The following is a 16,462-nucleotide window of genomic DNA, read 5'->3' as shown; positions in this document are numbered from 1 at the left end:
AGTCGTATAGCCCCTTTAAACAAGCTATAATTATAAAGCATATAATAAAATATTCAAAGCCTTACATACTCTTAGGGGGTCATTTATTAAGACCGGCATTTTAGACGCTGGTGTAAGTAACCCCTATATCTAGTGGTGGATCCTCCAAAGTTATGAAGAGGCGCAGGCCTCTACATTTCTTCGGTGCATCTAGCGCCAGTCAACATGTAAGCCAGCTGCACCTGAAATACGCCTTCAGGATAATACATGACCCCCTAAGTTCTTATTATCATGTATTGCCTATTTTTCTATCAATGACAACTTTAAATAAAGAACTTTATTTGTTATGTGGTAAAGTTGCTCATTCCTCTTGGCTAAAAGAATCCCCCCCCTCCCAATTACTGTACATTCTTTGGTTGTGTAGCATGAGCTGTAAGTTTCGAGTTCTTCCTAAAGTGTCTCAATGATGTTAAGGTCAGCCAAATGTAATCAGCAGATCCTTCATTTTCTTCCGCTGCAGCCACTTACTGGTCACGCTCATCTTATACACTGCTCAAAAAAATAAAGGGAACACAAAAATAACACATCCTAGATCTGAGTTAATTAAATATTCTTCTGAAATACTTTGTTCTTTACATAGTTGAATGTGCTGACAACAAAATCACACAAAAATAAAAAAATGGAAATCAAATTTTTCTTGGAGTTGACTTGGAGTTACATTGTGTTGTTTAAGTGTTCACTTTATTTTTTTGAGCAGTGTATTTTGGATTATTATCATTAGTGATAAGCACAGTTCTGAAAAATTTGATCCGGCAGCTTCACCAAATTACTTTCTCACAAAGTGCATTCCGTTCTACGTAGGCAGTGCAATGATTCTGTAACGGGGTTCCGAAGGTGCACTCGGTCCCCCATTGCCCGCAGAACTGTTGCTTAGCTTTGGGAATGAGGATCTGTGTTTGACCTCATTCCCAGGGCGGCTTTACTGCTGGGTGGCTCCCTGCGGTTAAGCCTGCCTTGAGCGCCGAGCTGATCACTCGGTGTTCAACTGGTTGGTCTGTCGGTCATGTGACGCTGGCCACGTCACATGACCCTCACTCCCCACTATAAATACAGGCAGCCTGCTAGCCTCAGGTTGCCTGTTAATTTCTAAGTTCCTGGCTATTTGTTGGACTACTGAATACTCACCTGATTCCGTTCCCTGACGATCCTTTTGCCTGCTCCTCCTGTACTGCGCATCCGTCCTGGTATTGTGACCTCGGCTCCCACCTGACTACTCTCTTAGGACTCCTCTTGTACTTCTCTACTCTCCTGGTATTTGACCCCGGCTTCTCCTGACCATTATTTGCTTAACCCTTTGTACTGCATAGCTCTCTTGGTTCTGACCCGGTCCGTTCATGTACCGTATTTTGTCTTGTCTGTCTTCCCTGCACGTATCCTAAGTTAGGGACTGTCGTCCAGTTGTCCCCTGTCATCAGGACTCGTGAGGCAAGTAGGCAGGGCCAGGGGTGAGGGTGGAGCGCAGTGGTCACTATCCTTCCCCCTGTGTGTGTGTGGACGTGACCGTTACAGATCCTCTCAGAGGCCACGTTCATCGCTGCTGACGGCATCTCATGCTACAATTGTGGTCTTTCAGGGGTTAATCCGGTAAAAAAAAAAAACCACATACTTACCTCATCAATTTGCTCATTGCGGCCATCTTGATTGAAGGCACTGTACAAAATGTCTTGTGGTTATGTGATGACGTGGGATTTTGCACGGTATCTTCAATCAAGATGGCCGCGACGAGCAAATGAATAAGGTGAGTGTTTTGTTTAGTTTTTTTGCCGCCATTTCAGGAAAAATAGATATGTTACTACAAAGTGAGAGAAAAGTTGGCTTTGCAGCAAATCAAATTATTCCTGAAATTCAGATCAAAGTCAATATTTTTGGCTTCGATTTGCACTAATTATCATAATTAAGTCCAGGTGTAAAGAATGCCCAAATTGTGAGCTGATGAATGCAAATTCCCCTCCAAGACTTTCATCCTGCCATCAGTTTTGACTAATTTCCCTGCAGAGATTGCCATTGACAGCACTGATTGGATAGTGTCAGGCCCCCCCCCCCCCCCCCCAACTGGTAACACCCATCTGGATCTTCATTGCAAACTGCTGGCAATTCATTCACAACTTCTTGAAGGAATAATAGAGGGAGGGAATGACATAGGGTCATAAGAATAGATACCCCACAATTGGTATTAATGTATATGAGGAATACAAGTAGTTCAGCTTATCCACAAGCTACAGACAGCCACTAATCTCTCCTATCATATTGACTACAGAGGAATGTGGAATTTCTTGGATTCCATTAATGTGCATGAATCACTTTGAAATAAATGATCACACCGAGTGTTTTCAGCAGTTTTCTGAGTGGGGTCCCAAATAGGAATAATGGGATTATTTTTGTTTTTATGTATTCCATGGCTTCTCTAGATCATTTTATTGGGGCCTTACCAGCCTGTGCAAGTTTGATACCTGCACCTAACCAGATATCTATACCAAAACTGTAAAAGTTTCCTCAATGTATCTTATAATTTGTCTCCTGAACCCAGTACACTATTAAAATAAACACAAAAGGAGCCAGCCCAGCTACAGAATGTTGCTTAAACAGAGGTTGGTGTAGCCTGGGAATTGACCTCCTCAACAGTAGTCGTTTGAGAAGCACTGATTTATTCCACATACAGTTTTGAATGCAATTACTTCTTTCATTTTTTTGCCAATTTTCATATTACAGTGATACCTCGGTTCACGAACTTAATTCGTGAACTGACTCTGGTCGCGAACCGAATTGGTCGCGAACCGAGGCACATTTTCCCATAGGGTTCAATGTAAATCCGGTTAATCCGTGCTGACCTTTTTTTTGGGTGTTTTTGATGCACAAAAATATGAAACAAATTACAATACACATTAGTACAGTATAGTAATGTATAAAGAGAGGACACTAACCTTGCTTGAGATGACTTCTGGCATGGAGGAAGGCAGGTGGGAGGCAGTTATTGTTTGGAGGGAGAGTCCCCCTCCATAAGGACATCAGGGGGATCTCCTTCAGGAGTTTCCTCTCTCCTTTGTCTCCTAGCTGCAGGCTCAGTTTTTCTGAAAAATCTGTCCAATGTCACTTGTCTCTTCCTGTGCTGCATAACCCTCCGGAAATGAGAGACCACATTATCATTCATGAGATTTAGCACTCTGTTCACGACAGTTATGTTGGGGTGGTGCTTATCAAAAAAATCATGGCACTCATTCCATTTTTGCATAATGGATTTTATGGCATCACTGCTAACCTCCTCCCTTTCTTCCTCTTCCTCAGTGGAATGCTCCTCAAGAAGTGCCTTCTGCTGCTCACTGTGGAGTTTAGAAAGTTCTTCCGTGGTCAGCTCCTCCCTATGTTCCTCAACAAGCTCTTCCACATCAGCACCATCAACGTCCAGACCCATACTCTTGCCCATGGACACAATTTCCTCCACTACCTCTGCATCAGACCCTTCAAAGTCATGTTCACGTTCAGCGACACATTCTGGCCACAGTTTCCTCCAGGCTGAATTTAGGGTTCGGGGAGTGACCTCTTCCCAGGCTTTGTCAATGAGGTTAATGCAGTGGACAACATTGAAATGTTTCTTCCAGAAGTCTTTCAAAGTCAAGGACGTCTCTTCAGTGACATTAAAACACCTAGTGAAGAGCGCCTTTGTGTACAGCTTCTTGAAGTTGCAGATGACTTGCTGGTCCATGGGCTGCAGAAGTGGTGTTGTGTTGGGGGGGAGGAACTTTACCTTGATGAAGTCATACTCAGCATCCATATCATCCACAAAGGCTGGAGGGTGTGCCGGGGCATTGTTCATCAGAAGAAGGCACCTTTCAGGCAGCTGGTTATCAGAAAGATATTTTCTGACGGTGGGTGCAAACACCTCGTGCAGCCATTCTATAAACAATTGCCTTGTGACCCAAGCTTTGGCATTGGCTCTCCACATGACGGGCAGTCTGGCCTTGTTCACATTTTGTTGTCTAAATGCACGAGGGGTCTGAGAATGGTACACCAGTAGTGGTTTAATTTTCAGATCGGCGCTTGCGTTTGCACACAGCAAAAGGGTCAATCTGTCCTTCATGGGCTTGTGCCCTGGTAGTGCCTTTTCCTCCTGCGTGATATAGGTTCTGTTCGGCATTTTTTTCCAGAAGAGCCCTGTTTCATCACAGTTGAAAACTTGTTGAGGGACGTATCCTTCTGTCTTCATGAATTCCGCAAAGTCTAACTTGTAGGCTTCTGCTGCGGCCTTGTCAGAACTGGAAGCCTCACCATGTCTAATCACACTGTGGATGCCACTTCTCCTGCGGAATTTTTCAAACCACCCCCTACTGGCTTTAAATTCGTCACTTGCTGCACTTGTAGAGGGGCTTCTTTGCAGTAAATCACTGTGCAATTTCCTGGCTTTCTCACAGATCATAGCTTCACTAACGCTATCACCTGCCAGCTGTTTCTCATTCAACCACACCAACAAAAGTTTTTCCACCTCTTCCAGCACTTGCGTCCTCTGCTTGGTTAACATTGTTACTCCTTTTGCAACATCAGCTCCTTTGATGGCGGCTTTGTTTTTCAGAATAGTTGAGATTGTTGACTTTGCCATCTTGTACTCCGAGGCCAGATCAGTCACAAGAATACCACGGTCATGCTTTTCTATAATTTCCTTCTTCAGCTCAATGGTTATTTTCTTCACAACCTTGCTGTCACCTTTACTACTGCTCTGCACTTTCTTTTTGCCACCATGCTTGCGCTGCACATTCTTGTCACCTGCATTTCCACTTTACACATTGTCACTTGCATTTCTACTTTGCACATTGTCACTTGCATTGCTGTTGTTGTCACCTTCATTGCTGCTCTGCACTTTCTTTTTGCCACCATGCTTGCGCTGCACATTCTTGTCACCTGCATTTCCACTTTGCACATTGTCACTTGCATTTCCACTTTGCACATTGTCACTTGCATTTCCACTTTGCACATTGTCACTTGCATTTACACTTTGCACATTGTCACCTGCATTGCTGTTCTTGTCACCTTCATTGCTGCTCCGCACTTTCTTCTTTCCACTATGCTTCTTGGGAGCCATATTGGGTGTCCAGTGAACTGTACAGTACTGTATGTGCTAAAAAGCACACCAATGTTTGCAGAGTACTCACAGTACTTATTTCTGTGTCTCTTCTTCTCTCCACGATCTTCCTACAGGAAGTGACGATCATGTGACAGCCTGGAAATAGCATTAAAATGGCCGCGGCTCCTGTTCGTGAACCGAGGCAGAGTTCGTGAACCGGAACATATTTTTATGAACTTTTCTGTTCGTGAACCGAGTTGTTCGTGAACCGAGGTATCACTGTATTTGTAATATATTATTTATAATCACATGGTCAGCAAGTCACTAAACATATATGTTTAGAATTGCAGAACAGGTTGATTCACATTAATTTATAAATTGTATGATATTTGTATTATAACATTAGCATTTTGTGCTTGTCATTACTGCATTTCTAGGATTTATATTAAGCACATTTACATAGCTCTATTAGGTTACTTTCACATCTGCACTGTGCTGTGTGGTTTTGAGATCCGATACAGGCTTTCAAAACGGCAGCACAATGCAGTTTTGTCCCCATTCATAGTCAATGGAGAGAAAGCTAAACAAACCGGAACAGAGTGCCGGACACAAAATCGCTGCAAGCAGCGTACTTGTGTGTGGCATGGGAAACTGAACACTCTGGATCCAGCACCAAAAACCATGTAAGTCAATGGTGCTGGATCCATTATTTTTGGGCACGAAAAAAACTGATCTGGCGCCCATTGACTTACAATAATTTCTTAATTTTCTATATAATACAACCGGATCCGTTCTGAACGTATGCAACTAGTTATATTATTAGAATTGAAGCGTTTTGCTGTGGTTTTTGAGATCCACTGCCGGAGTGCTGGCATAGTCATACATTCAATATTAACACAAAGGAACAACTCTGAAAAGCTTATATGGAAAAAAGACATGATATGCTCAACATATTTTCCTTTTTATTTTTTCACTGTATTGTAAATGTTTGGTTCAGTAGAAGATCATTTAAAATAGATATAATACAATTATTAGGAAGATGAACATTTTATTAGCTTGTAATCCTATACGGATTTAACACAAGCTTATCAGTGACAAAAGAAGACAAGGAACAATGCTCCTTTGTGATTCAATGTTTCTGGTCTACAAAGTGATCTGGAAATTATTCTGTTCAGAATTAAATCAGCTACAGTATGACAAATCCAGGCACTTCATGTAACTCTTTAGGGTGGTATACTATGTTACTTTATAGATTGGTAAGCTTTTGTAAATAACCATTGAAGGCCACTGTACCATAGGACATTTCAGATGGAGTTACTTAACCCCTTAGTGACAAGCCTGTTTTGGGCCTTACTGACAAAGCGTTTTTCTTCCTTTTTTCATTGTCACCTTCCAAGAGCTATCATTTTTTTATTATTCCATCTATATAGCTATATGAGGGCTCATTTTTTGCTGGACTAGTTGCAGTTTTTAATGGTGCCATTTTGGGGTACAAATAACTTTCTGATTAGCTTGTATTAACTCCTTCTGGAAGGGAGATGGGGAAAAAAAGCAATACTGCCACTGAGTTTTTACGATTACAGCAATACCAAATACATATACAGTACAGACCAAAAGTTTGGACACACCTTCTCATTCAAAGAGTTTTCTTTATTTTCATGACTATGAAAATTGTAGATTCACACTGAAGGCATCAAAACTATGAATTAACACATGTGGAATTATATACATAACAAACAAGTGTGAAACAACTGAAAATATGTCATATTCTAGGTTCTTCAAAGTAGCCACTTTTTGCTTTGATTACTGCTTTGCACACTCTTGGCATTCTCTTGATGAGCTTCAAGAGGTAGTCCCCTGAAATGGTTTTCACTTTATAGGTGTGCCCTGTCAGGTTTAATAAGTGGGATTTCTTGCCTTATAAATGGGGTCGGGACCATCAGTGGCGTTGAGGAGAAGTCAGGTGGATACACAGCTGATAGTCCTACTGAATAGACTGTTAGAATTTGTATTATGGCAAATAAAAAGCAGCTAAGTAAAGAAAAACGAGTGGCCATCATTACTTTAAGAAATGAAGGTTAGTCAGTCAGCCAAAAAATTGGGAAAACTTTGAAAGTAAGGGCTATTTAACCATGAAGGAGAGTGATGGGGTGCTGCGCCAGATGACCTGGCCTCCACAGTCACCGGACCTGAACCCAATCGAGATGGTTTGGGGTGAGCTGGACCGCAGAGTGAAGGCAAAAGGGCCAACAAGTGCTAAGCATCTCTGGGAACTCCTTCAAGACTGTTGGAAGACCATTTCAGGGGACTACCTCTTGAAGCTCATCAAGACAGTGCCAAGAGTGTGCAAAGCAGTAATCAAAGCAAAAGGTGGCTACTTTGAAGAACCTAGAATATGACATATTTTCTGATGTTTCACACTTGTTTGTTATGTATATAATTCCACATGTGTTAATTCATAGTTTTGATGCCTTCATAGTCATGAAAATAAAGAAAACTCTTTGAATGAGAAGGTGTGTCCAAACTTTTGGTCTGTATATATATATATATATTTTCACATTTTACTGCTTTTGTGCAATAAAATTTGCGCCACTACTGGTGCAATTTTTTTAAAAGGAACAAAATTATTACATTGCCGCTTCCCAAGACCCATAACTTTTTTATTTTTCTCTCTATGGAGTTGTGTGAGAGCTTGATTTTTGCGGGACGACTTGTAGTTTTCATTGGTATGTTTTGGAGTAGATTACACTTTTTGATCGCTGGTTATTAAGTTTTTTTTTCAGTGGCAACTCAGAATAAATTAGCAATTCTGGGTTATTATTTTTTTATGGCGTTCACAGTAGAAGATAATCTACATGATATTTTTGTAGGGCGGGTCGTTATGTTCGCAGTAATACCAAACATATGGGGGAGATATATTTTTTTTTTTTTGAAAAAGCATATTTTCAATGAAACAAAAGCTTTTTTTTACTGGAATTTATGTACTTTTTTTTTTTACCACTTAATAGTCCCACAAGGGGACTATAGCAGACAACATTTTGATTGCTTTTAAAATAAAATGCACTATCCCTATAGTGCATTGCGTTTTAATGTAAGTGCTTTAGTGACATTGACCAGAGAGGTACAGCCTGCTGGAAGATACTCAAGGCTGGCTTGTGGCCTATACCAGACCCCAGACAGCCTTTGCACACATTGGCACCCCTCGATCGCATTTGTGGGGTGCTAATTGGAGACAGAGGGGGCTACTTTCTCTGTCACGGCTTTATATGTGGTAGGCGCCATTGCCCGCAGCATGTAAAGGGTTTGACAGCCCAGATTGGCACTCCTGCCGGTCCGGGCTGTTAGAGCAGGAAAGGGGCTCTCATGTAAGAGCCAAGCTCCCGTTCCCAGTTGCACAAGGGCTGCACAAAAAGCTTTAGTGACCAGCATAAAAAGGTGCATGGGTGGTTACTAAGGGGTTAAAGTGACTTTTCCAGCATTTTTTTTAAATCAAATATTAAGTTATATGCAAATATTTTATGTATTTTTTATTTTCAAAAATGGGAGGATATTTTAACTATTTTTGCTGGGTGTGCCCCGACTTACAGACATTTTGGAGAACAGTGACAACTTTACTATCTACTGTATTAGGGTGCCCAGTGCCCAACAATATCCAAACTTGTCTTTTGGATCTTATAGATTAGGTCCAGTTACATGATCTAATGCTCTTACATAGGACCCTGTTTGTAGCCCAGAAAGCAATGGTGCTAAGATGGATGAAAAGATGCTCCCGTTCCATTCCTCAGTGGAGTAATCTTATAAACACTGTGATATCATCTGAGCGCATAGTTCATACGAATAGGAATAGACTAGAGACCTTTCACAAAATATGAGATGTCTGGTGTCTATCTCCAACAGTTTATATGCATCGTGGCTTTCATTCTTCCATTGGTTCCCTTAGATCGCCCTGTCCTGCATACTGCTATTGTTTCTGGTGATGTACATGGGATTCTAATGAACACTAATGCTTTTACATGCCAGATGTGAAATGGGACTTCTTTTGGTTAGGTCAGCAAAAACTTCTCCAGTAATGGGGTTAGTGAATTTATCACCATTTAACATGAAAAAGCAGTTTACGCAGGATACGCAAGGGTAGTAGCCACAGTTTTTCTTTCAAATGTAACTTTGCGTCCTTTCTAGGTGTTGTGTACATTCAGCATTGACTAGTTTTTCTCTAAGGTTGTTGGCCCTCCGATATGACATAAGAGAGAGGTTCTGTAGTTCAAAAATATGTGGCAAACTGTTCGATAAAGTGGACCAATGTTTACAAATAATTTTAGCTATTTCTCTGCTTTGCTCTGTGTATGTTGAAATAAAAGGAATGTGATTACCTGTAGTGGTACTGTTTTGTCTCCCAGATGGCGGTTCATTCCCTGAGAGTGAGTGTAACGGTCACGTCCACACACACACACAGGGGGAAGGGTAGTAACCACTGTGCTCCACCCTCACCCCTGGCCCTGCCTACTTGCCTCACGAGTCCTGAAGACAGGGGACAACTGGACGGCAGTCCCTAACTTAGGATATGTGCAGGGAAGACAGACAAGACAAAATACGGAACATGAACGGACCGGGTCAGAACCAAGAGAGCTACGCAGTACAACGGATTAAGCAAAGAATGGTCAGGAGAAGCCGGGGTCAAATACCAGGAGAGTAGAGAAGTACAAGAGGAGTCCAAAGAGAGTAGTCAGGTGGGAGCCGAGGTCACAATACCAGGATGTATGCGCAGTACAGGAGGAGCAGGCAGAGGATCGTCAGGGAACAGGATTAGGTAAGTATTCAGCAGTCCAACAAATAGCCAGGAACCTAGAAATTAACAGGCAACCTGTAGCCAGCAGGCTGCCTGTATTTATAGTGGGGAGTGAGGGTCATGTGACGTGGCCAGCATCACATGACCGACAGACCAACCAGTCGAGCACCGAGTGATCAGCTCGGCGCTCAAGGCAGACTAGGAGCAGGGAGCCACCCAGCTAGTAAAGCAGCCCTGGGAATGAGGTCAAACACAGAACCTCGTTCCAAAAGCTAAGCAACAGTTCTGCGGGCATTGGGGAACCGAGTGCACCTTCGGAACCCCGTGACAGTACCCCCCCTTTTACGAGGGGCCACCGGACCCAAGACTTCAGGCGATGGCTTTTCAGGGTGTTCTAAATGAAATTTACGAACAAGTCTAGGAGCATGAACCTCCCTGGCAGGTACCCAAGATCTCTCTTCAGGTCCATACCCCTTCCAGTGAATCAGGTACTGCAAGGAATTACGCACCTTCCTGACATCCACTATTTTAGACACCACATACTCGACAGCATCATTAACAAGAACTGGCAGAGGCGAGGCTTTTGATGGTACTAATGGGGAAGGGGCAGCTGTGTTGGGGAAGAAGATGGCTAGAAGGTTGGAGGAGTGTTTAAACTAGGGACTAGGGGGGAGGGTAATTACACTATAGAAGGGGAAGATAGTGCAGATAGAGACCGGGGGCAAGGTAGTGGGACTGGGGGAGGAATGGAAGGAGGGACTAGAACAGTTCAGAAGGAAAGGTGTAGGGTAAAAAATATACATAAACCTCTCAAATGTATGTATACTAATGCCAGAAGCCTGACTAATAAAACTGGTGAACTGGAATTAGTGATGTGTGAGGAGGACTATGACATAGTGGGAATAACTGAGACATGGCTGGATGATAGCTATGACTGGGCGGTTAATGTACAAGGTTAAAGTCTGTTTAGAAAGGATCGTCAAAACCGGAGAGGGGGAGGGGTTTGTCTTTATGTAAAGTCCTGTCTAAAGCCCACATTCCGTGAAGATATAAGTGAGGGACATGAACATGTGGAGTCACTGTGGGTAGAGATACATGGAGCTAAAAACAACAATAAATTACTAATAGGAGTTTACTATAAACCACCTAATATACCAGAGTCCACAGAAATTCTACTACTAAATGAGATAGACAAGGCGGCAAATCATAATGAGGTGCTTATTATGGGGGACTTCAACTACCCAGATATAGACTGGGAAACGGAAACTTGTATATCTCATAAAGGAAACAGATTCTTGGCAATAACCAAAGACAATTATCTCTCCCAACTGGTTCAGGACCCGACTAGAGGGACGGCCATACTGGATTTAGTATTAACCAATAGACCTGACAGAACAACAGACGTGCAGGTTGGGGGACACCTTGGAAATAGTGACCATAAAGTAATAACCTTCCAATTATCATTCAAAAGAGCGTTTCTACAGGGAGGAACAAAAATACCAAACTTCAAAAAAGCTAAATTTAGCCAACTAAGAGAGGCCATAGGCCTAACTAACTGGGACAAAGTCCTCAAAAATAAAAATACAGCCACAAAATGGGATATCTTTAAAAACATCCTAAAATCTCATTGTGAGAGGTACATACCGTATGGGAATAAAAGGTTAAGGAACAAAAAGAAACCAATGTGGATAAACAGAACTGTTAAGAAAGCAATAAATGACAAAAAGAAAGCATATAAAACACTAAAACAGGAGGGTGGCACGGAAGCACTGAAAAACTATAAGGAAAAAAACAGAACATGTAAAAAACAAATAAAAGCGGCCAAACTAGAGACCGAGAGATTAATTGCCAAAGAGAGTAAAACTAACCCTAAAATGTTCTTCAATTATATAAATGTTAAAAAGTATAAATCTGAAGGTGTCGGCCCTTTAAAGAGTAATGAGGGGGGATTCGCAGAGAGCGACGAGGAGAAAGCAAAGCTGTTAAATATTTTTTTCTCCAGTGTATTCACTGCGGAATATAAACTGTCTGATAAAATGCTGAATGTTGAAATAAATTCCCCATTAAAAGTGCCCTGTCTGACCCAGGAAAAAGTACAACAGCAACTTAAAAAGATCAAAATAGACAAATCGCCAGGACCGGATGGCATACACCCCCGTATCCTAAGGGAATTAAGTAATGTCATAGCCAGACCCTTATTTCTGATATTTGCGGACTCTATACTGACAGGGAATGTCCCACAGGATTGGCGCATGGCAAATGTGGTGCCAATATTCAAAAAGGGTCCAAAAACAGAGCCTGGAAACTATAGGCCGGTAAGTTTAACATCTGTTGTGGGTAAACTGTTTGAAGGTTTTCTGAGAGATGCTATCTTAGAGCATCTTAACGGAAATAAGCAAATAACGCCATATCAGCATGGCTTCGTGAGGGATCGGTCATGTCAAACTAATTTAATCAGTTTCTATGAGGAGGCAAGTTCTAGACTTGACAGCGGCGAATCAATGGATGTCGTGTATCTGGACTTCTCCAAAGCATTTGACACTGTACCACATAAAAGGTTAGTATATAAAATGAGAATGCTCGGACTGGGAGAAAACGTCTGTAAGTGGGTAAGTAACTGGCTCAGTGATAGAAAACAGAGGGTGGTTATTAACGGTACATACTCAGATTGGGTCACTGTCACTAGTGGAGTACCTCAGGGGTCAGTATTGGGCCCTATTCTCTTCAATATATTCATTAATGATCTTGTAGAAGGCTTGCACAGTAAAATATCAATTTTCGCAGATGACACTAAACTGTGTAAAGTAATTAACACTGAGGAGGACAGTATACTACTACAGAGGGATCTTGATAGATTGGATGCTTGGGCAGATAAGTAGCAGATGAGGTTTAACACTGACAAATGTAAGGTTATGCACATGGGAAGAAATAATGCAAGTCACCCGTACATACTAAATGGTAAAACACTTGGTAATACTGACATGGAAAAGGATCTAGGAATTTTAATAAACAGCAAACTAAGCTGCAAAAAACTGTGTCAGGCAGCTGCTGCCAAGGCCAATAAGATAATGGGTTGCATCAGAAGGGGCATAGATGCCCGTGATGAGAACATATTCCTACTACTTTACAAATCATTAGTCAGACCACACATGGAGTACTGTGTACAGTTATGGGCTCCTGTAAACAAGGCAGACATAGCAGAGCTGGAGAGGGTCCAGAGGAGGGACACTAAAGTAATAACTGGAATAGGGCAACTACAGTACCCTGAAAGATTATCAAAATTAGGGTTATTCACGTTAGAAAAAAGACGACTGAGGGGAGATCTAATTACTATGTATAAATATATCAGGGGTCAGTACAGAGATCTATCCCATCAACTATTTATCCCCAGGACTGTAACTGTGACGAGGGGACATCCTCTGCGTATGGAGGAAAGAAGGTTTGTACACAAACATAGAAAAGGATTCTTTACGGTAAGAGCAGTGAGACTATGGAACTCTCTGCCTGAGGAGGTGGTGATGGTGAGTACAATAAAGGAATTCAAGAGGGGCCTGGATGTGTTTCTGGAGCGTAATAATATTACAGGCTATAGCTACTAGAGAGGGGTCGTTGATCCAGGGAGTTATTCTGATTGCCTAATTGGAGTCGGGAAGGAATTTTTAATCCCCTAAAGTGAGGAAAATTGGCTTCTACCTCACAGGGTTTTTTTGCCTTCCTCTGGATCAACTTGCAGGATAACAGGCCGAACTGGATGGACAAATGTCTTTTTTCGGCCTTATGTACTATGTTACTATGTTACCGGTTCAAAATATTTTTTAAGCAGAGATTTATTGAACACATTATGAATGTGGAATGACTCAGGCAGCTCCAACCTAAAAGATACCGGGTTAATCACTTCCGTGATCTTATATGGTCCAATAAAACGAGGAGCAAATTTTTTAGAAGTTACCTTGAGAGATAGATTCTTGGAGGACAACCATACTTTATCCCCAACCTGAAAGTTTATCCCCCTTGAACGTCTCCTATCGGCCTTGAGTTTTTGAGAACATTGAGCCTTTTCTAGGTTCGATTGAACCCGGGCCCAAACTGTGCACAGTTCGGAGGAGAGTTTATCAGCTTCAGGTTTAGAGGAGGAGACGGACGACCCAGAATGAAAACGGGGATGAAAACCATGGTTACAAAAGAAAGGGGAGACCCCAGCAGAAGAATTGACACGGTTATTCAGAGCAAATTCAGCCAACGGAAGGAATTTGACCCATAATTGCTGGTCATCAGCAACATACAACCTCAGGAATTGTTCCACAGACTGATTAAGGCGTTCAGTCTGCCGATTACTCTCAGGATGGTAGGAGGAAGAAAAAGACAACGAAATTTTACATCTTTGACAGAAGGCCCTCCAGAATTTGGACACAAACTGCACACCCCTGTCCGAAACAATATTTTCCGGGATGCCATGTAAACGAACAATCTCTCTCACAAAAATAGACGCCAGGGTTTTAGCATTCGGAAGTTTAGACAGGGGAATGAAATGAACCATCTTGCTAAACCTATCGACCACTACCCAAACCACAGTCTTACCCTCCGCCAGCGGTAGGTCAGTTATAAAGTCCATCGAGATATGGGACCAGGGTCTACTGGGAATGGGTAGGGGTCGTAGGTTACCAGCAGGGCGAGTCCTAGGTGTCTTAGACCTGGCACAAACCTCACAGGCTGACACGTAGGACTTGACATCCCTGGTCAGAGTGGGCCACCAATAAGATCTAGAAACCAGATCCTTAGTGCCCTCAATACCCGGATGTCCACAAAAGGCAGAATCGTGACACTCACCCAACAGCTGGAGACGAAATTGTAAGGGAACAAACAACTTATCTGTTGGGGTGGATGCCGGTGCCAGATGTTGTTCAGCCTTAATGCGAGCCGAGATATCCTGGGTTAGAGCCGCTAAGAAGATGTTTGCTGGTAGGATGGATTCAGGCGGCGTCTCAGTGGGTTGAAAAGCATGGAAGCTCCGCGATAATGCGTCTGCCTTCACATTTTTACTTCCCGGCCTGAACGTAATGGAGAAATCAAAACGGGTAAAAAACAGAGCCCATCGGGCTTGTCGGGGATTCAACCTCTTAGCGGACTCGAGAAACATTAGGTTTTTATGGTCAGTGACAACAGTTACTCGATGCCTTGCCCCCTCCAAAAAATGTCTCCACTCCTCAAATGCCCATTTAATGGCCAACAGCTCCCTATTCCCTATGTCGTAGTTTCTCTCCGTGGGAGAGAATTTCCTAGAGAAGAAGGCACACGGTCTCAGGTTAGTGAGGCTAGCAGGACCTTGTGAAAGGACTGCTCCTGCGCCGTCTTCGGACGCATCCACCTCCACAATAAAGGGTCTCTCCTGATCAGGCTGGATCAGAATGGGAGCGCTACTAAATGCCTTTTTTAATGTTTCAAATGAAGAAATGGCCTTGGTAGACCAATTCTCCAAATCTGCCCCTTTCTTAGTAAGGTCGGTCAATGGCTTAGCAATTACAGAAAAATTCATGATAAATTTATGGTAGTAATTAGCGAAACCCAAAAACCGTTGTAAAGCCTTTAAGGATGAAGGCCTTACCCATTCCTTAATTGCTAAAACCTTACCAGGATCCATCTTAAAGGCGTGAGGAGTCAAAACATGCCCTAGAAATAGTATCTCCTGTACACCAAAGACACATTTCTCTTGCTTAGCGGATAGCTGGTTCTCCCTCAACACCTCTAATACTTGTTTGACATGGGACACATGAGATTCGAAATCAGGAGAGAATATCAAAATGTCGTCAAGATAGACAATAATAAATTTACCTAAGAACTCCCTAAGAATATCGTTCATTAAGTTTTGGAACACAGCTGGGGCATTGCTGAGTCCAAAAGGCATCACCTGATATTCAAAGTGTCCTATCGGAGTATTAAACGCTGTCTTCCATTCGTCTCCCTCCTTGATTCGGATTAGATTGTATGCCCCTTTCAGGTCAATCTTGGAAAACCAGGTTGCCCCCAAAACCTGGTTTAATAAATCCGGAATCAATGGGAGAGAGTATCTATTTTGGACAGTGATTTTATTTAATCTCCGGTAATCAATACAAGGCCTAAGACCACCCTCCTTCTTTTTAACAAAGAAAAACCCTGCTCCCATAGGAGAGACTGAAGGTCTAATATGCCCTTTAGCAAGGCTCTCCTTAATATAATCTTCCATAGCCTTGCGTTCGGGCCCTGAAAGATTATAAATTCGACCTTTAGGGAATTCGGCACCCTCAATTAGCTCTATGGCGCAATCATAAGGTCTATGGGGGGGTAGAACCTCTGGAGTAAGGGATGAGAACACATCAGAATATTCCTTAATAAGAGAGGGTAATGTATTAGACCTTACTGAAACCCCAGCCTGGACCACGGACAAGCATGAGTCACACTTAGGTCCCCATTTCACCAACTCTCCTTTGGACCAATCAATTGTGGGGTTATGTAAACGGAGCCAAGGCAACCCTAGTACCACCTCAACCGGTAGGTTCTCCAGGACTAGACGAGAACATCTCTCAGAGTGGCACACACCCACGGACAGA

The 16,462-nt window shown here is 42.5% G+C and overlaps 1 protein-coding gene across 1 annotated transcript; it reads right to left on the bottom strand.

The window, feature by feature from the left end:
• Nucleotides 1-3,007: 3,007 nt before the first annotated feature.
• On the bottom strand, nt 3,008-5,110 carry LOC120993713 (tigger transposable element-derived protein 1-like). Its single transcript, XM_040422185.1, has 2 exons — nt 5,038-5,110; nt 3,008-4,794 (listed from the first exon to the last, which is right to left on the bottom strand). Exons 1-2 carry the CDS (start codon nt 5,108-5,110, stop codon nt 3,008-3,010), a joined length of 1,860 nt encoding a protein of 619 aa, XP_040278119.1.
• Nucleotides 5,111-16,462: the final 11,352 nt, after the last annotated feature.

This window comes from Bufo bufo, chromosome 3 (genome assembly GCF_905171765.1).
Source record: "Bufo bufo chromosome 3, aBufBuf1.1, whole genome shotgun sequence".
Taxonomy (NCBI): domain Eukaryota; kingdom Metazoa; phylum Chordata; class Amphibia; order Anura; family Bufonidae; genus Bufo; species Bufo bufo.
The sequence above is the reverse complement of the archived record's forward strand: the minus strand, read 5'-3'. Positions and strand labels throughout refer to the sequence as shown.

Excerpts from the sequence above, each read along its gene's own strand:
- LOC120993713 (XM_040422185.1), bottom strand. The coding sequence starts at position 5,110 with ATGGCTCCCAAGAAGCATAGTGGAAAGAAGAAAGTGCGGAGCAGCAAT. Across the intron at positions 4,795-5,037 it reads TGACAAGAACAGCAATGCAG|GTGACAAGAATGTGCAGCGC; the intron begins GTGACAATGTGC and ends GTGGAAATGCAG.